Genomic DNA, 21,090 nt, shown 5'->3' on the forward strand with positions numbered 1-21,090 from the left:
ATTACATTGTTGAAGGAAGTAAAAGAGATACAAGTGCCATATTTGATTTTTGTACTCTCAAAAAGACAGATGACACCTATAACTCCCCTCCCAAACAGAAGCAAATGCCTGATTGTTAGGCAAGTTATCAGCTTAAAAAAAACCCTGCTCTGTGACAGTTCATGTAAATTGAGTTAAATTAAGGGAACATGTCGTAGAAGAGATGAAGAACTGCCTTTTTATTATGGTTGGATGAAGTAGATGTTTAACCAACCATTTTTCAGTGTGTGTGTGTATACAAACACCTGTAGTTTGTGACAGATTGATGGATTAGTGACTTTCTTTAATGGAAGGGCTTCTCAAATTTGATGAACCAGTTGAATCATTGCCAAGCCTATTGTGTTGAAGCTAAAGTGCACTTTAGAAACCAATTGAGTCAAGGGTGAACTGAACTGTTTTAATACAAATTAGCAAGCTTTTCATCAGCCAGACCTGAAATCACATTTGCAGATATTGCTTTTTTAAGAGGAGGAGTGTGAGATTCTAACTAATTTATTTTAACTTCCATATACTAATGGTTATTGCTGTCACTCAAGATTTGCTGTGGCAGGCTGTTTGACCTGTTACCCATGCCTGGAGCTCAGTGAACAGATGTTGACCGGTACAAAAACAAATTGAGAAAGCTAATGGGATATTAGCCTTTACCTTGGGTAGTGGAATCCAAATGTATGGAAGGCTCGGGTACGACCATAACTTGCAGCATTGCATTGAGTTCTGGGCACCTTACATGAAGAAGGGTCTGTTAGCCTTGGTGCACAGATTCACCAGAATGATATATGGGCTGAATGAATTGAGTTATGAGGCCAGGTTGTTTAGCCTAGGCTTATATTCCCTTGCTTTTAGAAGATCATGGGATGATCTAATTGAAATTTTGGCGGTAGTGTGAAAATCTGTTGGGCTAGAGAGAAGCAACTTCCTCAAGTCGGAGAGCCCAGAGCAAGGAGCAGGAACTTTAAATTAGGCCATTCAGGGCTAATGTCAGGAAGCAATTCCTCAACAAAACATGACAGATATCTGGAATTTATTATCTTTTTATTCTCCCTACCCACCCACGTGCACCATGCACCCCCGCAAAAAGGTATCCCGGGGGGGGATTGAACATTGCAGAACTGAAGTTGATATATTTATTAGGCAAAGTTTTTAATACCTGCAGAAAGAGTGGGTAGAGGGAATTAAATATAAACCAGACCTGGCCTTGAACGGTGAAACGCGGCGGCACGGTAGCACAGTGGTTAGCACTGTTACTTCACAGCCGAAACCAAAACATTTAAGCGTATCTTTTTTTTTACAACTCCATCCAAAGGTCTCCTATTTAAACTTGAATAATTTTTGCACGACCAGTGTGATTTATACATCTCTTAAACTTTATTTTTTTTGAGCACTGAACCATGTAGCTACAAAACTGAACTTTGGTTAGGTGTCCTCTTAATTTGTTGCTAAGCGTGTGTGACTTTAATCACTAGCAATGCTCCATTATTCAGTCCTTTTATATCCTTTGAATATTATCCACATCTCCATTCTGCTCGGTGGCCTACTCGTCAACTCTCATGCTCAAACTCCCCCTCGACCTTTCCAGTCTGTTAATAATAATAATCTTTAGTGTCACATTTAGGCTTACATTAACACTGCAATGAAGTTACTGTGGAAATCCTCTAGTCGCCACATTCCGACACCTGTTCGGGTACATGGAGGGAGAATTCAGAATGTCCAATTCACCGAACAGCACGTCTTTCGGGACTGTGGGAGGAAACCGGAGTACCCGGAGGAAACCCATGCAGACACGGGGAGAACGTACAGACTCCGCACAGACAGTGACCCAAGCCGGGAATTGAACCTGGAGCTGTGAAGCAGCAGTGCTAACCACTGCTACCGTGCTGCACCTCCCCTCACCAAAGCAAAGAAGTCTTAATGTAGTTATACAGAGCATTGGTGAGGTCACACCTGGAGCACTGTGTGGAAGTTCAGTCCTTTGCCTAAAGAACCTTCCCCAGAGGGAGTGCAACATGTAGCACGGTAGCATGGTGGTTAGCATAAATGCTTCACAGCTCCAGGGTCCCAGGTTCGGTTCCTGGCTGGGTCACTGTCTGTGCGGAGTCTGCACGTCCTCCCCGTGTGTGCGTGGGTTTCCTCCGGGTGCTCCGGTTTCCTCCCACAGTCCAAAGATGTGCGGGTTAGGTGGATTGGCCATGTTAAATTGCCCGTAGTGTCCTAAAAAGTAAGGTTGGGGGGGGGGGGGAGGGGGGGGTGTTGGGTTACGGGTATAGGGTGGATACGTGGGTTTGAGTAGGGTGATCATTGCTCGGCACAACATCGAGGGCCGAAGGGCCCTGTTCTGTGCTGTACTGTTCTATGGATTCACGAGACCGCATTATAGGTGAGGGAATTGTCATACAAGAAGAAATTGAGCAGCAAGACCTATATTCCCTGAAAGAGGATGAGAGGTGATCTGAGAAAATATACAGAATGGTTCAGAGACTTGACAGATTGAGGGAAAAGTTCTCTAATCTGGGAAATTTGGAACTTGGGATCACAGCCTCCACAACGTATTCCAATAAAACGTTAACTCTGTTTCTCTCGGGAGGCATGGTCGCGCAGTGGTTAGCACAGCTGCCTCACGGCGCTGAGGACCCGGGGTCGAGATCGTGTCTGTCTGGAGTTTGCACATTCTCCCCATGTTTGGGTGGGTCTCACCCCCACAACCCAAAGACGTGTGCTCTTGGTGGATTAGCCACGCTAAATTGCTCCTTAATTGGGGGAAGAAAAAAATTGGGTACTCTAAATTTATTTTTAAAAACTCTGTTTCTCTCCCTACATGCTGCCAAAGCTGCTCAGCATTTTCTATTTTCATCTAAATAAAAGGATTGCCATTTAGAACTGAAATGAGGAGAAATTTGTTAACTCAAAGTATCTTTGGAATTCTCCACTCCTGGGAGCTGTGAATGGTCAGTTATTGAATATATTCAAGACAAAAGTCAACAGAATACAGGAGGGGTGCTGAAAAAGATTTCTCTGACACTATGCAGTATTTGACCTGGATGCACTTGGGCCGTTTTAGAAAATAGAATCGTTGATTTGAAGGAAACATTTAGCACAAAGCCGAAAACTGAACTTTTGAAGCAGCGTGGATATTGAAAGCAATGTGGATGATTCACCAAAATATTCAGCAACAGAAGTCCAGGAGTGTACAACATAGAAATTGAGAGAGATTCTCCCGAGTAATGAGTTACTTAGGGTCACAGTTATAATGTAGAAAAAGGTGAACTGAAAAGAGAAGCTAGCAACTGCAGCATTTGAGGATTTGCACAAGTTCTGGCCAGTAGGCAGGAAGATCAGCCAACAAGTATCCAGTGACTCCCTGATGATGATTACCTAATTGGCACAGTTAACAAGATCAGAAGAGTGAAATCAGCAGTTGGACGAGGGAAGTCATAGAGTTTTAGTGAACAGAAAAAGCCATCAAGTCATGTTTCAGGACTAGAACTGCAGGCATTCTGCTGCAGATTATGACACTCTGGCCATGACATCCTTTCAAATGAAGAAATATCAATTTTTCGTAAATAAAATTTATACCTTGCTGTATGCAAACACCACTGTGTTGCCTGTTACTTATCTGATTATTTTTTTTCCTCTTCCCTGATTTAGGAGTTAATTCCTCTAATCTTGTGTACAGCCTGCCTCCATCCGGAACCCAAGGAAAGGGATCAGCTTCTACACATTCTTTTCAACCTAATTAAACGTCCAGATGATGAACAAAGGTAAGAGCTGTTGCTGTATATCTCAGAAACCTGCTCTTTAACTTCAGGCACCAAGTTTCTTCAGCATGTTTATAGTCCCTTTGTCCCTGTTAGTAACTATTGAGTGTTATTGCTAACCAGACTAATAGGGGGCGTGTCTTTGTTGAAAAATGTAGTAGTGTGTAATTAAGTGTTAAATACCTTGTCTCTAAATGCTGTACCTTTTCTCTAACTCATTTTCAGTACTTATTCCTTTTTTTAAACAAAGGAAAATTAGGCCTCAATTGAAAGTGTAAGAGGACTTCTGTTCCTAGTAATTTTTATTTTTATTATTTTTGGTCTGTGGCCCATAATCGAGATGTGCCTTTGAGCAGAAGACCAAGTTGACACCGCCTGCTTGCCAGGACATTGTGTTCCCAGCCCTATTGTCAAAAAGCAGTAAGTGCCTGGCACACCCTTTGAAATGAAGCTAAATCTACGGAGGAAGTAGGCAACTTTGGAAAGGAGACAACAGACTCTTTGGTGCTGAGTGAATCTTAGGAACCAGATTTGGAGGGACTCTGGGTTGGCCAAAAACAGTGTTCTGCCCGACAACAGTCAGTGATTGGTTCCTGCTTGATGCTGCTTGGCAGAAGTGTCTCTCCCTCTCTCTCCCCTCGAGAAGTGAAAGAACAGGGACTGGATTCTCCAAAAATGGGGCTTTGTCCCCACGCCAGCGTAAAAACGCTGGATTTTACTCTGGAGATTCCTTAAAAATATTAGCAGCTATTCTCCTACCTGCAGGGAGCTGGCAGAGCCCCGGGGTGCTTCTAGCAGCTTCAACGGCGGGTAATGGGCCACGCACTTCCGGTTCCGAATCAGCGCATGTGCACGGCGGCAGCCTCAAGCAGCTGCACCGAACGCGATGGAGGACTCGGCCGGGGGACCTGATCGAGGAAAGATGGACCCAACGATCGGCCCCTTGCTGCTACATTTTACACGCCCGATCGTTTCCCCGGCCGCCCATAAGGGCCCCCCCTCCACCGGTACTTGATCCCTCCGCCCCTCACCAGGACGGTGGCGGACTGAGTCCGCAGCCACCACCCAAGTTTCCCGACTGCCAATAAGTGGTTAGAACCATGCCGTCAGGAACTCTGCCAGTCTTATCCGAACAATTGTGGGGGGGACTCTGTCAATTGCCTCCCAGCCACGCCGGGTAATCCGCGCGGGGACCGGAGAATCGCGGGAGCGGCGCCAGCTACGCTTCTAGCGAATATGGGGATTCTCCGCTCCCGCACTGATCGCGATTTTGGTGCTTGGCTGTGGAGAATCCAGCCCCTGCTGTATTGTCAAAAAGCAGTAAGTGCCTGGCACACCCTTTGCTATAATGTGAAATGAAGCTAAATCTACGGAGGAAGTAGGCAACCTTGCCAGAGAAAACCATCTCCAGCCTACCAGCCTAGAAGGAAGAAGTGCCAAAACAAAAGCCTGAACTTCAGGAAGACATGAACTGAAAATCATCCCATATATATGTGTGGTAATTAGCTAACTTATCACACTGTACATTAAACATTTTTACTTGTGTTAAAGTTACAAACCAGGTGATTGTAGTTTATTGGGCTCAACCAAGGACCTTGGATATTTTAAATAAAATCTTGCCTCATCTGTGTTGTGACTTCAGGTGAAGTGGGGCTGGAATTGACCACGCACTAGTGACAAAAGGAATAAGCTAGCAAACCCGACCTCACGGTTGGATACTGACTAAATATACCACATTAAAAGTAATCATAAATCAAGTTCAATTGGAATTGTCCTGTCATTATCATCAGGAATGAAGAATATCGTGTCGTGGAGACGCTCCAGCAAATATTCCATCCATAATGATATTTACCTGGGAACTAAAGTTGATGGTAAAATTCAATTCCTGATTTTTAGTGCCCAATACTTTTTTTTCCAATTAAGGGGCAATTTTAGTGGGGCCAATCCACCTGACCTGCACATATTTTTGGGTTGTGGGGGTGAAACCCATGCAGACACAGGGAGAATGTGGTAAACTCCATATGGAGTGTCCAGGGCCGGGATGGAACCTGGGTCCTCAGTGCCGTAGGCAGCATTGCTAACCACTGCACCACCGTGCCGCCCTTCAATTCCTGATATGCCGGCCTTGTGGGTTTGTTTGAAGAAAGAATTTAAAGGATATTTTGCATTTAACCTAACATTTTGGGGAACATGTGTGGAAAGCAGTATGTGAGCAGTGGACTGGTTCACAAAATGGAACCGGAGTCGCTTCATCAAATGGGAAAAAATATCATAGGACCGAACAGCAAAAACCCCACGTCAATAATCTAGTTCCGTGTTCATTTTTCTTTCTTTTTGTTCAAGACAGATGATCCTAACCGGCTGTGTAGCATTCGCTCGACATGTTGGACCAACTCGTGTTGAAGCTGAACTCTTACCACAGTGCTGGGAACAGGTAAATGTAAAATCTAATTTGAGATTTAAAAATAACTTTTAAAAATTAGTTCCCAGGTTCAGTAATTGCCTTTTCAATTACTACTTTTGCCACTCCAGTTTTAATGTAATTGGTTTAATTTTGTCAAGGAATCTAATTGGGAAGAATCGCCGCTTGCCGTTTTTCACGGCAAACGGCGATTCTCCGACCCGGATGGGCCGAGCGGCCTGCCGTTCGCTGCCGTTTCACGGCGGCGGCAAACACACCTGGTCGCTGCCGTCGTGAAACGGGAGTGAGAAGCCCGTTTGGGGCTTGTAGGTGGCCTAACAAGGAAAGAGCACCACGACTGTGCTCGGGAGGGGACAGACCCACAATCGGTGCCCACCGATCGTCGGGCTGGCGTCCAAATCGGACGCGCTATTTCCCCTCCGCCGCCCCGCAAGATCAAGCCGCCACGTCTTGCGGGGCGGCTGAGAGGAAAGACGGCCACCGCGCATGCGCGGATTCGTGCCGTCAGCGACATGACGTCAGCCGCGCATGCGCGGGTTGGAGCCGGCCAACCTGCGCATGCGCGGCTGACGTCATTAGGCGCGCCGGCTGCTTCATTCTTGGCGCGGCGTCCCCTGCGGCCGAGAGTTACGGAGCGCCGCTCCTAGCCCCGCCGGGCAGGGAGAATAGGGGGCGAGGAGCGGCCTCCAAGGCCGTCGTGAAACTCGGCTGAGTTCACGAAGGCCCTCCCGATTTTTCCCGGGAGCGGAGAATTCCGTCCCATGTTTGGGTATAAATTCTGGAGCATCAAGACGCACAACAAATTATTACTGCAGACCTACCTGCGCCGGTACGTCGAATCAAGCAATTAATGTTGGGTATGTGAATGCCAGAGAAGCATCAAAGTGTTGTGGTTAATATTGCATGAAACGTTTATGGAGAATAATCCCCAAATAATTCATTGTCGGGGCTGCACATTGTTCTTGAAAAAACTTTTTGCCACCTTTGCAGTTATCCATGAACACTGTTCTCCAAAGAGATTTGCACCGTACTGATCTTGGTCCCATCATTAGTTCATTTTCTGCCATTGACGATAGCCCCATCTTCTGCCTTAGAATTTAAGATGCTTTTGTTCTCTTGTGAAATCTCTAACTCTGTTGCAAAGCCCTGCTTAAATTTATTAATTTTGGTTTTTTTTAAATAACTCTAACGGTTATGCCCTGTGGAATTGACAGGACCTTGGGTTACTGTGGGCCTGCACTCGCGTTGGTCCCGTTTGAACGGAGCAGGAGTAAGCCATTTAGATTGAGCCTGCTTTGCCGTTCAATATGACCACGGACACTTCAATGTCTATTGCCCACTCTAGGCCCAGTAACTCTTTATATTTTTTTTATAAATTTAGAGTACCCAATTAATTTTTTTCAATTAAGGGACAATTTAGCGTGACCACTCCACTTACCCTGCACATCTTTGGGTTGCGGGGACGAAACCCACGCAAACACGGGGAGAACGTGCAAACTCCATACGGGCAGTGACCCAGAGCCGGGATCGAACCTGGGACCTCAGCGCCGTGAGGCAGCAATGCTAACCACTGCGCCACCGTGCCGGCCCGTAACTCTTTATATTATTGTTAATCAGAAATCAATGAACTCCATCATACCCTTCAGCCCAGTTTCAAAGTCATGGAGTCTTCTTTCACCAACGCACAAGATGAATCGTCTTCTGTTCTGAAGGTTGAAGCCTAATTCAGATTTCACAAAAACTCTCAGTAGTTCCTTTACTCATTGTGAAGCGCCCTGTTGATAGAGATATGGGAACTAGATTCCTCTGGAGTGAAGCATCAGTGAACCAGTTAAAAACTTTCCGTTAGATGTCAGTTTATAATTGAATTGTTTTAGCTATTCATTAGTATAGAGTGGAGCAGGAACGAATTGTTCCTCCATGAAGATTCAGCTGCTAAATAGGCCAGCAGTGTGGAACCGTTAAGTGACTGCTGTTATCTCAATTATATAAATGGTTTAGAGTTTGAGACAACAGAGGGGGGTCTCTCAGCTACCTGCAGTTTCACACTCTGGTTTTCTGTGACTGAGGATGTCAAAGGTTGCACTTGTATTCTAAGCTAGAAGATTATTTGGCAAGCTGGTGGGTGTACTCCTGGGAGCTTCAAAAAGCTCTAATGGACGTGGCAAACTATGCAGAAATGACCCTGTGAACGGACTAAGCAGGCACCCTGATGAACAAGCGCTGGAATGCTTGTTCGCATTTGAGCCCTGGGGCTATTTAGTTAGAATTTTAAAATTCTATGCCGGGCATGCAGCACATCCACCGTGTTTGGAAGGAACATATCAGACCTTTACTTATAGTCATCGCTTACAGGAGGATTCTTGAATTGCTTTGCATTGGCAGATATGCCTTATTTTGTATGTTATACAACCAGAGAGGTTTTCAAGTTCCATGTGCTCTTTGTGGTTGAGTTTGAGTTTCTTTTGTCTAGAATAAAAAAGTTTCATCTGCTTCTTTGTGTTACTTTGCACAACTTCTACATAACTGGGACCAACTTGGCTGTCGTGATTTCCAATGAGAGCAAGACTCTGCAAACGGATTACTAGAGAGATTGGCAGATTGTATGGTGGAATAAGCTTTGCATAAGCTGTTTGCTCTGAAGTTTCCTCATTAAATATCTGCATCTCCCTCTCCTACATAAGAATCCCCTTTAGGACCACCTCTTTGACCAAACTTTTGGCATCTTCCCAATATTTTGTGTGACCTAGTGCCATTTTTGCATAATTCTGCATTTGTGATGCACCTTGAGCTTTTTTTTTTACATTAATAGCACTATATAAAGGCAAGTTATTGTTACACTTGAGACAGTCGCTGATCAAGAAGTTAAGGGGCGGTACGGTGGCACAGTGGTTAGTAGTGCTGCCTCACAGCACCAGTGACCCAAGTTCGATTCCGACCACCGGCGACTGTCTACGTGGAGTTTATACTACCCGTGTCTGCGTGGGTTTCCCCCGGGTGATCCAGCTTCCTCCCACGGTCCAAAGATGTGTAAGTTAGGTGGATTGGCCATGCTAAATTGCCCCATGGCGAGGTTATGGGGATAGGGGTGGGGGATTGGGCCTGGGTGGGGTGCCCTTTCAGAGGGTCAGTGCAGACTCGGGCTCCTTCTGCACTGGAGGGATTCTATATCTCAAACCACTCAAGCCAGCGAGCAACAGGTAACAATTGTGGCCTTGTCCACATCGGCCACAATACGGTTTTTAAAAAATTAGCTACAGAAAACCTCCAAATGCAAATATGGCTAATTTGCATGTTTAGTTTGAAGAACGCTAGGTTCTGATAATCTGAAAATGTAACCATAAGAGGTAGTGTGTCAAGGAGAGGTATTGAGTGGAAAGTTGTTGCAAGTTGGGCTTTGTGTAGATGCTGCTTACAATTTTTTATAAATGGTTTGCAGGATGGAATGTTCCAGTCCATATTAATGTTTGACCCTCATTTAGAGGATTACTTAACACTTGTACTTTGGGGAGAACAAGGGGCTTCCCCTGCCCCACCCCCTGCATTTCAAGAGCAAGTATAGGAAACTCCAATACCTAGCCAGTATATTGGTGACAAAGTTTGCGTCAGTATGAGCTTGAGAAATGTTATCTCCAAATGAGCAGAACCCTTTGTTGAGTTTACTCATCATTTTGATATTCTTGACACTTTGAATGGCCTTCGTTTGTGCAAAAACATTATCCAAACTCTAGGCACCGTAAAATGACCCGCACTTCACAAAGACTTGGTTGCGGTGATGTTTCATTTTTACTTATATAAAATGTTACTGTAAATTCTCACCTGGCAATCTTTTGCTCAAAACTGTGCTGCATTTAAGATGGTGCTTCTAAAAGTTATGAATTGATTGCACCTCCCATTGCTGCCGTGAAAGATTAAGCAACAGCATATTGATTCACAATCCACATTCGAAGCATAATTTAACCTGACTAGGAGAGGTATGAAGCAGAGGAATAGGTACTACCCCACCCCACCTAATCACCCACACCTCGAGAAAAATCAACCTATTAAGGTGGTTGACGAACACTTGACACTGAACGTGACCCTGGTCATTTTTGTGATAGCTTTATCACAGAGTCCCTTAATTGCAATAATGTAAAAGCAACTTCCTTCCTTTGAATAATCAGCAAAGCGTAATGCCCATGATCATCCAGAAATAAAAGCATGAAACCGAGCTGATTCATTTTGTTAAAGGGAGTCGAGTGAGGAAATACAACCAATTTCTCTCATTCTTTACAGTGTTTAATAATTCATTAAATGTGGGCATTGCTGACAAGGGCAATATTTATTACCCTTGATCACCACCACCTTCTTGAACCACTATCTTCTATGTGGTATAGCTACTCCGGCAGCCATTCAGGTGTTCCAGGATTTTGACCCTGGGAGACTAAGCGATAGTGATGGATTTCCAACTCAGGATGGTGTATGGTGGAGGTGATGGTGCTCCCATCTGCCTGCTGCCCTTGTTCATTTAGGTGGTAGAGATCATGAGCTTGGAAGGTGCTTTTGGAGCCTTGGCAGCTTATTGATTGCACCTTGTGGTTGCTGCATATACTGCAGCCACCATGAGCCAGTGGTGGAGGGAGTGAATGTTTAAGAAATTCGATGGGATGTCAATCGAGAAGACTGCTTTGTCAAAAACTTGTTTTTTTAAAAAATCTTTTTATTGGGATTTCCCATATTTGTAAACAGTTGTGTATATACACTTCACATTTTTCTTGCCCGCGCTAATTTCCTTTATTTATCCTTCGTTTAACTGACCCTATGTGCATTTTGTTGCCTTCTGGATCGGTCTGTGGTTCCTCCCCCATCCCTGTTGTTCCCCCCCCCACCAGGCTTTGGTTGTGCATTTCTTTTATTTTCCGGTCAGAATGGGAAAAAAATTGGATGGGGTGGGGAGCCAAACCCGCCTCTCGTGCCCCCCTCCCGGGTTGCACAGTCTTTTGGTACTTCGCCTGTCTTGGTGTTTTTTTTAAAATTCTTATTAGGTTACTGTTGCTGGCCTCAAACAGGTTTTGGAACAGACCGACAAACTGTCACCAAGTATCCAGGAAGCCTTCCTCTGACCCTCGGATGGCGTCTGTAATCTTCTCCAGGTGGAGAAATTCCGAGGTCAGCGAGCCAGTCTGCAGCTGTGGGTGGTGCTGCCGATCGCCAGCCGAGCAGGATTCTCCGGCGTGCGATCAGGGAAGCGAAAGCAAAGACATTGGTCCCCTTCCCCATGTGTAACTCTGGCTGCTCCGATACCCTGAAGATTACCACTATTGTGCATGGCTTCACCCTCACCCCCACAACCCTGGACATTGCCTCGGAGAAGGCTGTCCAGAAGCCAGCAAGCTTGGGGCAAACCAAAACATGTGGGTGTGGTTGGCCGGGCCCCTCTGACACTGCTCACATTTGTCCCCCACCTCCGGGAAGAACCTGCTCATTGGTGTTCCGGTCAGGTGCGCTCTGTGCACCACTTTGAGCTGCATTAGGCTTAGCCTTGCACAGGAGGAGGTGAAGCTCATCCTGCTCAGTGCTTCGCTCCAGAGTCCCCATCCCACCTCTGTCCCCAGTTCATCCTCCCATTTTTGTCTAGTGGAGTCCGGGCTCTGTCCAGTAGCTGTCCATATATTTTCCCACATAGACCCCCCTTCCTTTTGCTTCTGCCTTTCAGGTCCTCTGATAATCTGGTTTCTCGGGCCCCGGGGTACCCTACTGCCTCTTTGCAGAGGAAGTGTTTTATTTGGAGGTGTCAAGAACTTGTGTTGAGAACTTCTCAGTAATGTTCTTGTGTGAAAGTCAATGAGGATGTGTCTCGTGTGTATATCATGAACCTTAATATTGGCAGCAGCGCCAGGGACTCCCTGAGCTAACCTTACTTGCTTTAAGTTTTCAATTTCAGAAAAACACTCGTCATGGCGGTTTGCCTTTTGTGGGCATTGTGTTGTTGGTGATGGGATTTTTTTCATTTGTTATGCTCTCTCCCCATTGCCATAGCCAGGATTAGGAGGTCCTTATCTAGGCAAAACCTGGCTCCAAATCTTAGCAGGAGGCAAAATTTGAACCCAGGTATTTCATTCTGAGCCTATATGTTAAAGAATCATGCCAACGGGTTACCAGAAATGCAAAGATAAATATATTTTGTTGCTCCTACTTCGTCCGCTTGGCAATGACTTAGAAATACAATATAATATTTTTTCAATTGATTTGTTTTCATTTTCTCTTTTTTTTTCTTACTTCATGCCTATTGTTGATTAATTTAGCGTCCAGTGATTGGGGAAAGTGCTGAGCGTTTGTTCATGTTCCTGTGTTCTCTCCTGTGCTCCAGATAAATCACAAGTATCCAGAACGAAGGTTGCTGGTGGCTGAAGCCTGTGGAGCCCTTGCACCCTACTTACCTGTAAGCAACGTTTGGCCTTTTCTGTTTAAAAACAAGACATGAAATCCAGTGATTATTGAGCTAAATTGATGCTTCTCCATTCCAGAAAGAGATTCGCAGTTCACTGGTGCTTTCAATGCTGCAGCAGATGTTAACAGAAGATAAGGCAGATCTTGTGCGAGAGGCAGTCATTAAAAGCCTTGGGATTATTATGGCATACATTGATGATTCTGATAAATACCTGCAGGTACAGCATTCTGCCAAGTTAGCTGTGGTTGTGCATTTTGTTTTCAATTCAGATCAAATATCTTTATGGGACTTCCCATTTTAATTTTTGTTCCTCTTATTTCTGTTCCTCTATTGAAGTAGACTTTTTTTTTCCCCCACCGCACCACAGGGTTTTGAACTGCAAATGTCTGCCTTAAATGACCCATCAGAGAGGGTAATTAATGCGACACATCAAGTTTTCCTGCCAGCTTTTGCAGCATGGACCACAGAACTGGGTAAACTCCAGTCTCATCTCATTCCGACTCTGCTAATCAACATTGACAAAATACTCAGGGTAAGTGTAAAGAGTGTAATGTGTTTCTTTTTAAACTTGCTGTAAGTCCCGTTAACCCATCACCTCTTTGCGTGCTTACTTTGACTCTCAGTCTAACAATGCCTTAATATCAAAATTCTCATTCTTGCCTTTCAATGACTCAAAGTCCTTGCCCTTCCCATCACGGTAATCTTTTCAAGCCCTCCAAACACTCGAGAACTCAAAGCTCCTTCAATTCTGATCCCTTGAGCATTCCCAATTTTAATGGTTTCGCCATTGGTGGCCATACCTCGGCCCTAAGGTCTGAAATTTCCTCTCTAAGTATCTTTGTGTCTCCCTCCTCAAAACGGTGACTAAACCCTCACCATCTGTTCAGGTACCTTGTGGGGCTTGGCTTCAATTCTTAATTAGGTAGCGCTCTTGTGAATAGCCTTGAGATATTTTACCTACTAGATAAATGCACACCGTTGCTCTGTGCAGATTAGAGCTAAGCAGTGCAGGCCCCTGGAAAGTTACGAAAATTAAAACCAGGTTAGGGGTTTGTAAACGGAGAAAACCTGCCTTGGAACCCAAAACGCTATGCTTCTAATGACTAGTTTCACAGCTTTAAAATGCTTCTTCAGTTGGAAACTACTTCTGGTAAACTGTTCCGTTGCATTTTGTGCATTTGGCCTTGTTACAATCCCAAATGTAAGTAAACTGACCCTTTCAGGTGGATTTTGGGTTGTGTATCACTTCATTGAACTCTGCATGCATTGAAATGCAATGATCTTGCAGAAGAACATTGTTCTTCTCACCCTTTGCTAACAATGGGACCTTGTTTCATGGTGAGTGAATAAGTAGCTCGAGGTACTCGGAAGCATTATGGAAAGAAAAATTAAGAATGGGATTGATCTGTGAGCGACCACTGAGTTGGCATTCATAGACATTTACAGCACGGAAGGAGGCCATTTGGCCCATTGTGTCCACAACGCTCAACAATCTGACTACACTAATCCCATTTTCCAGCGCTTGGTCCATAGTCCTGAAGGTTACGGCAGCGCGAGTGAATATCTAAATACTTATTGAATGTTAGAGTTTCTCACTCAACCACCCATCCAGGCTCCCACCACCTTCTGGGTAAAAAAGTTTCTCCTCCACTCTCCTCTTAGCCTTCTACCTCTTAGCTTAATTCTATGCCCCCTGATTATTGACCCCTCTACTCATGGAAAAAAATACCTTCCTATTCACCCTATTTATGCCCCTCATAATCTTATACACCTCAATCAGGTTTATTCTCAACCTTTGCTGCTCCAAGGAAAAGAGCCCCAGCCTATCCAACCTCAATTCATAGCCATGAACCCCCAGCCAGGCAACGTCCTGGTGAATCTCCTCTGCATCCTCTCCAGTGCAATCACATGCTTCCTATAATATGGAGACCAGAAATTGTGGCGGCTTTTTTTCTAGTTGTGGTTTATCACTGCATTGGTGAGTAAAAATTGCAGTTGTCCATGATCCAGAGCCTTCTGCTTTGAAGGACAAACCTCCTCTTTGGCAGTGACACATTTTTGTGTGCCATCATTGTGATTAAGAACCTCCCAATCTGAGCTCTTTTTGCCCTATATACTCTGTACCCTTGATATGAACATTATTCAGTATCATGAACTGTGTTGTAGTAGTGGTGAACTGAACTGAACAAGGTCTTCCCGGGATGGGACCCAATTTTTATTAAATTATTAATGCTCTGTTTTGTTGACCAGGTTTCTTTTTGTCCTGGCAATGGTTGCGCATTGGAGCATAGTGGGTCAGACCAGTTGAATTGAAATGCGGCTAAGACTTGGATCTGGCTCTGAATTGCTTTGTTTATCAGGAGATCCAATTTGTGGCATGGTAGCACAGTGGTTAGCACTAGTGTCCCAGGTTCAGTTCCCGGCTTGGGTCACTGTCTGTGCGTGGAGTCTGCACGTTCTCCCCATGTCTACGTGGATTTCCTCTGGGTGCTCCGGTTTCCTCCCACACGTCCCGAAAGATGTGCTTGTTTGGTGAATTGGACATTCTGAATTCTCCCTCTGTGTACCCGAACAGGCGCCGGAGTGCGGCGACTAGGGGAATTTTCGCAGTAACTTCATTGCAGTGTTAATGTAAGCCTACTTATGACACTAATAAAGATTATTATTATTTGTAGCTCACTGGCTACTTGTACCTCTGCCCCCCCCCCCCCCCCCCCTCCTCCCCGGCTTGCTGACATCTGTAGTATCAAACTCATTGGACATGAGTAATATCAGTAGGAAACAATAAATTAAATGCCAACTTTTGAGATGTGGTAAAAGGGCAGGGTAGTTACTTTAGGTACTATATTCTTTAAAATAATTAGTCAGGAATATCTCTTAGAAGTTAGAGTACTAAATAAGAATCAACATTAATTTGAGCATGAAAGGTTGTGGATTGCATACGTATTAGAATTTGTTGGTGATGCAGTTCAGTCATTGTTGAATGAAATGCAAGCATTATAAACTTGGGATTTCTGTTTGACCCTTCCTTTCCCATTTAGATAGTCTTCATGCATGATGATAGATGGTTGGACCAACTGGCTTGCTGACTTCTCTTGCACATCTTTGAGAACTTTCTCTTTACACATTTTCATTTTCTCCCTTTTCCATGTTTTAGAACAGGGCAGTCCTATCAGAATATGTGCAGGGCCCGCTTCAATACTGTCAAAACGGACAACCCTAAATGGGGTAACATAAAAGGGCGGTGATGGGGTTGCCACCATGTATATGGTCAACCAAGCTAAGGCCCAGGTTGGACAGTAAAGTCCAATTGTATTAATATTGGGGCAGCAGTGACGCAGTGATTAGCATTGCTGCCTCACGGCGCCGAGGTTCCAGGTTCGATCCCAGCTCTGGGTCACTGTCCGTGTGGAGTTTGCATATTCTCCCCGTGTTTGCGTGGGTTTCACCCCCACAACCCAAAGATGTGCAGGGTAGGTGGATTGGCCACACTAAATTGCCCCTTAATTGGAAAGAAAAATGAATTGGGTACTCTAAATTTATAAAACAAAGACTGTATTAATATTGGCAACGAACTTTTATTGTTGCAAGTATCAGAACCACCCGTTTTCTAAAATTATAAACTTTATGCCTTAGAGGGGTGGGTGGGGAGCAAGAATTGGGTGTTCAGCTTTGAAAGTCTGCCCATCATGCTTTGGGGGTGGGCTTCATTGTCGTCTTATAGAATCCTTGTGGTAACAACCATTGGATTCCTGTAGCGCAGAAGGAGGCCATTCGACCCGCTGAGTCTGCACCAATCTTCTGAAACAGCGCTCTACCTAGGCCCATGCCCCCGCTCTAGCCCCGTAACCTGCACATCTTTGAACTGTGGCAGAAAACCGGAGCTCCTGGAGGGAACCCAAGCAGACACTGGGAGAACGTGCAGACTCCATACAGTCACCCAAGGCCGGAATTGAACCCGGGTCCCTGGCACTGTGAGACAGCAGTGCTAACCACTGTGCCACCTTGTCACCAACTTTGTTCTGTCAAACAGAAATTCCAACTTTATAATCCTTGCATTTGGACGTTCTGACCATACCAGTTTTACGTCAGTAATGTAGAACGTCACACTTTTTGACCTGTACTTATTTTTTTTATTATTTAGAGTACCCAATTATTTTTTTCCAATTAAGGGACAATTTAGCATAGCCAATTCACCTTCCGTGCACATCTTTGGGTTGTGGGGGTGAGACCCACGCAAACACAGGGACAATGTGCAAACTCCATACGGACAGTGACCCAGAGCCGGGATCGAACCTGGGACCTCGGCGCCGTGAGGCAGCAGGGCTAACCCAGTGCGCCACTGTGCTGCCTCGACCTGTACTTATTTTTGAAGGACAAATAACTGCGCTCAAATATAGAAAAATAAGTCCAGTTCATCCCTTAATCCTATCGGATTTAGAGCTTGTAAAATTTGTGTTCCTCATGGAAACAACTGGTATAGGAAATTTGCAAGGCCGGATGTTTTAATCTTTACTTTGGGTGAATTAAAAATTTAAATTGTTTAACAAGTCCTTAATCTTCAAAGTAATCATGAGTACTTTCCTGTCGAACTTCTTTTAATACTTGGTAATTAACATGTGTATATTTCTGTATTGCAAATTTGCTGCTTTTATTTAAAAACAAACGGCTATCTATTGACGCTCATCTGATGCCTACATTATTCCTAAATCAACTCTATCTTGTTTCTGCATATTCTCATCTAGGATGGAGAGCATGGACTCGACGAGCATAAGCTCCACTTACATCTTTCAGCCATGCAATCACTGATTCCACCGCTCTTTGCACTGGTACTGAAAAATGCACCTTTCGCAAGCAAAGCAAAGCTTCAAGGAGAGGTGCCGCAGATAGAGGGTAGTGTATAGCACTATGATCCGCTCATGAATAATGTTCAAATGCAGTTTTGGTGAGGCCAGGCTAGATAATTGCACTTGAGGATAATTTAAAAAGGTCGTTGGGGATGATTTGAGGATTTGTGGGAATTTTAACATTGGGAGGCCATTTTCACTTTCAACCGCACATTCGTGGGGCGCGATTCTCCCAACGGGAGACTTGAGTGCCGAGGCCGGAGTGAAACCCGGAGTGTTTCACTCCGGCGTCGGAGGCCGCTCCTCGCCCCCTATTCTCCTCTTCTTCTCTTCCCCCCCCCCCCCCCCCCCCCCCCCCCCCCCCCCAAGGGGGCTAGGAGCGGAGGTGCGTGAATCCCGAACGCCCGGCCTTGACGCTTGCGTCAAAGCGCCGCGCCGGGAATGACATCAGCCGCGCATGCACAGGTTGGCCGGCTCCAACCCGCGCATACGTGGTTGCCGTCTGCCCCTCCGCTGCCCGCATGACATGGCGGCTTGATGTTGCGGGCGGCAGAGGGAAAAGAGTCCGTCGTTTACAGACGCCGGCCCGACGATCGGTGGGCACCGATCGCGGGCCAGACATCTGCTGAGCACGCCCGTGGTGCTCGATCCTCCCTCCGCCCCCCACAGGCCCCATACACACCTGTCGCACGCTGTTCACGCCGGCAGCGACCAGGTGTGGTTGGCGCCGGTGTGAACCGGTCGGGTTCGGCAGGCCGCTCAGCCCATCCGGGCCAGAGAATCGCGGCGATTCTCCAAGCGGCCTGTCGAAAAACGCGACACGCCATTTTTTGGGGGGGTGGGAGAAACACGGGGGGTGCCAGGGCGGCGTGGCGTGATTTGCCCGGCCCTCCCGCGATTCTCCCACCCGGCGTGGGGTGCGGAGAATCATGCCCGTGATTTTCAAAAAAAGCAAGTAAAGATTGGTACTTGGCGTATGTGTAAGAAAACCAATATACACCCCCAAACTGGAGGGGTGATTTTGAGAGCGGCATTAAACAGGAAATTAGAGACCAATGCAAATAAAAGAACATCTGCGATTATGAGTGACATTAATCTTCTTATAAATTGGGCAAAACGAGATCATGATGTCTTTGTACACTGAAAGTAAGCATGCAGGTTCAACTGGTGGTTAGGCAGGCAAATGGTATGTTGGCTTACAAAGCAAGAAGAGCTTTCCCAAAGTGTGATTCCCAGAACTAGGGAGTACTCCAGTTCAGGCGGAAACAATGTTTTGTACATGTTTAACATCCCTTCCTTGCTCTTGTACTCTATGCCTCTATTTATAGAGCCCAGGATGACATGTACTTTATTGACCACGCGTTCAACGTGCCCTGTCGCCTTCAATGATTTACATAGAGAACAGGAGCAGGAATGGTCCATTCGGCCCTTCGAGGCTGCTCCGCCATTCATTATGATCATCCAACTCAGTAACCTATTCCCACTTTCATTTATGGAGAACAGGCAACAAAAAGCAAAGGTTGAATGGTGGGGTAGACTCTTTGGAATGTTGTTTAATTATCAGAGATCACTGAAATGTATTTGCACAAAACGTTTCCTGAAGAAAGTATTTGATGGGGTAGAGTCCTTGCTCGGGTAGATTGTACATGGTCTGTGGACTTTGAGCGGTGAGCTGTAATGGTAACTATGCCACAGCACACACTTGAGATCAGTAATGGGACTAAACCAGAAACATCCCTGGTCTTATTCTGTTAAACTCAACCAACATATCTAAGATTAAGGAAATTTAATACGTCTGTGGAATTTGAGAGAAGAAATTTAAGCAACAAGTGCTTCCCTTACTGAAAACAAGACCCGGCATTTATGTGCATGTCTCCATCATGAATCCATTTTATTTATTCTTTTAGTGACCAGATTCCCTCGACCAGCGTCCCCTCTTCAAGACGTGGCGACAATCATTGGAAGCAGAGAACAGTTATCGGTGCTATTGCAGCTTTATGATAATCAGCTCGAACATGAAGGCACAACTGGCTGGGAGAATCTTCTGTGGGTCGTCAACCAACTGTGAGTTGGTGCTGTGTCTCATCTTCCATAGAATCATAGAATAGAACCATAGAATCCCTACAGAGCAGAGGGCCATTTGGCCCATCGAGTCTAAACCACCCCTCTGAAAGAGCACCCCACCTAACCTGCACATCTTTGGACACAAAGGGGAAATTTTAGCATGGGCAATCCACCTAACCTGCACATCTTTGGACTGTGCGAGAAAACAGAATACCCGGAGGAAACCCAGGCAGACACTGGGAGAATGTAAAAACTCCACACCAACAGTCACCCAATCCCGGAATTCAACCTGGGTCCCTGGTGTTGTGAAGCAACACTGTGCTGCTGGGGCGCCCCCTTTCACCAATGTCATTTAGAAACTGCCTGCTGTAATTGCACATTGACATCAATTAATAAACCACAATGTTTATTGCTGCACTATTGGGCTGAATAATATTGTCACATGTCGACAGTGGGTCCAACACTGGGAAGTGAGTAGCATTCTGATTGCGGTAATACAGTAATTGCTTTGAATTAGCGGAAAGGGTGAGTTATAGACCTCCATCCCGCGAAAAGAATGTTGGAGGCGGGATGTCCGGTCTCGGAGGCTGTAGGCAGTGACCTGGAAGTAGATAACAGGGAACACAAGGGATACCTGGCACAGGACTGTGTCAGGAGACCCATCAGATGATCAGTTGAGTGCATCTGCTATCCATAGTGAAGATTTGGGCATTTTCTAGTCTGGCCAGACTAGGTCTATTTAAACTTTGATTAATCGCTGCCAACTGTGTGAACCTTCGTAGGTGGTAGATATGTTACAAATCAGCAAGTCTCCCACCTTTTGACACTGGGGAGTTGTAAATTTATTATGTATTTCCATGCATGTATGTCTGTAATAGTAATCTTTCTTGTGTCACAAGTAGGCTGACATTAACGCTGCAATGAAGTTACTGTGAAAATCCCCTGGTCGCCACACTATGGCGCCTGTTCGGGAACACAGAGGGAGAAATCAGAATGTCCAATTCACCTAACAGCACGTCTTTTGGGACTTGTGGGAGGAAAACGGAGCATCCGGAGGAAACCCACGCAGACACGGGGACAAGGTGCAGACTCCGCACACACAGTGACCCAAGCCGGGAATCAAACCGTGGTCCCTGGCGCTGTGAAACAACAGTGCTAGCCACTGTGCCACCAATGCCGCCCACGGAGCGAGGGGAGAGACCTTCTAGAAGGGACAAAGTTGCCTCCAGATTCAGTGAGGCTGCCCTTAGTGCACTTTTACATTCTGTCTATGATTGACGTGACCAGCTTATGCTGAGCGCTGGGAAAAGGGGGGCCAAGAGTTCACCAAACCCCTTCTGTGGCAGTGACAAGACGTTCTATAGAAGCCTTTGCCATATTAAGGCACCCCTGGTGTGTCAACCGTCCACTTGACCATGGTCAGGGTCCTCAGGAGGAACATTGCCTTGGTCCCTGAGCCCACCACCACCCTCATGGGGGATTGGACCTGCCCTCTTTCCGCTCCCCCCCCCCCTCCCAATCTGGTGTGTCATCCTC

The 21,090-nt window shown here is 45.7% G+C and overlaps 1 protein-coding gene across 7 annotated transcripts in view; it reads left to right on the top strand.

The window, feature by feature from the left end:
• The window catches only part of relch (RAB11 binding and LisH domain, coiled-coil and HEAT repeat containing), a 117,500-nt gene that overhangs the window by 69,736 nt on the left and 26,674 nt on the right, over window positions 1-21,090 (top strand). For all 7 annotated transcript variants that reach the window (XR_005460600.1, XR_005460601.1, XM_038796535.1 and 4 more), the window contains 7 exons: window positions 3,682-3,794; window positions 6,135-6,225; window positions 12,563-12,634; window positions 12,720-12,860; window positions 13,011-13,175; window positions 17,389-17,536; window positions 19,398-19,554. Coding sequence is in view for 5 of the 7 variants with exons in the window: in XM_038796535.1 (XP_038652463.1) it covers window positions 3,682-3,794; window positions 6,135-6,225; window positions 12,563-12,634; window positions 12,720-12,860; window positions 13,011-13,175; window positions 17,389-17,536; window positions 19,398-19,554 (887 nt within the window). In the remaining 2 variants the exon portion in view is untranslated. The remainder of the gene's footprint in view (window positions 1-3,681; window positions 3,795-6,134; window positions 6,226-12,562; window positions 12,635-12,719; window positions 12,861-13,010; window positions 13,176-17,388; window positions 17,537-19,397; window positions 19,555-21,090) is intronic.

The sequence above is a fragment of the Scyliorhinus canicula genome, chromosome 5 (genome assembly GCF_902713615.1).
Source record: "Scyliorhinus canicula chromosome 5, sScyCan1.1, whole genome shotgun sequence".
NCBI classification, from domain to species: Eukaryota; Metazoa; Chordata; class Chondrichthyes; order Carcharhiniformes; family Scyliorhinidae; genus Scyliorhinus; species Scyliorhinus canicula.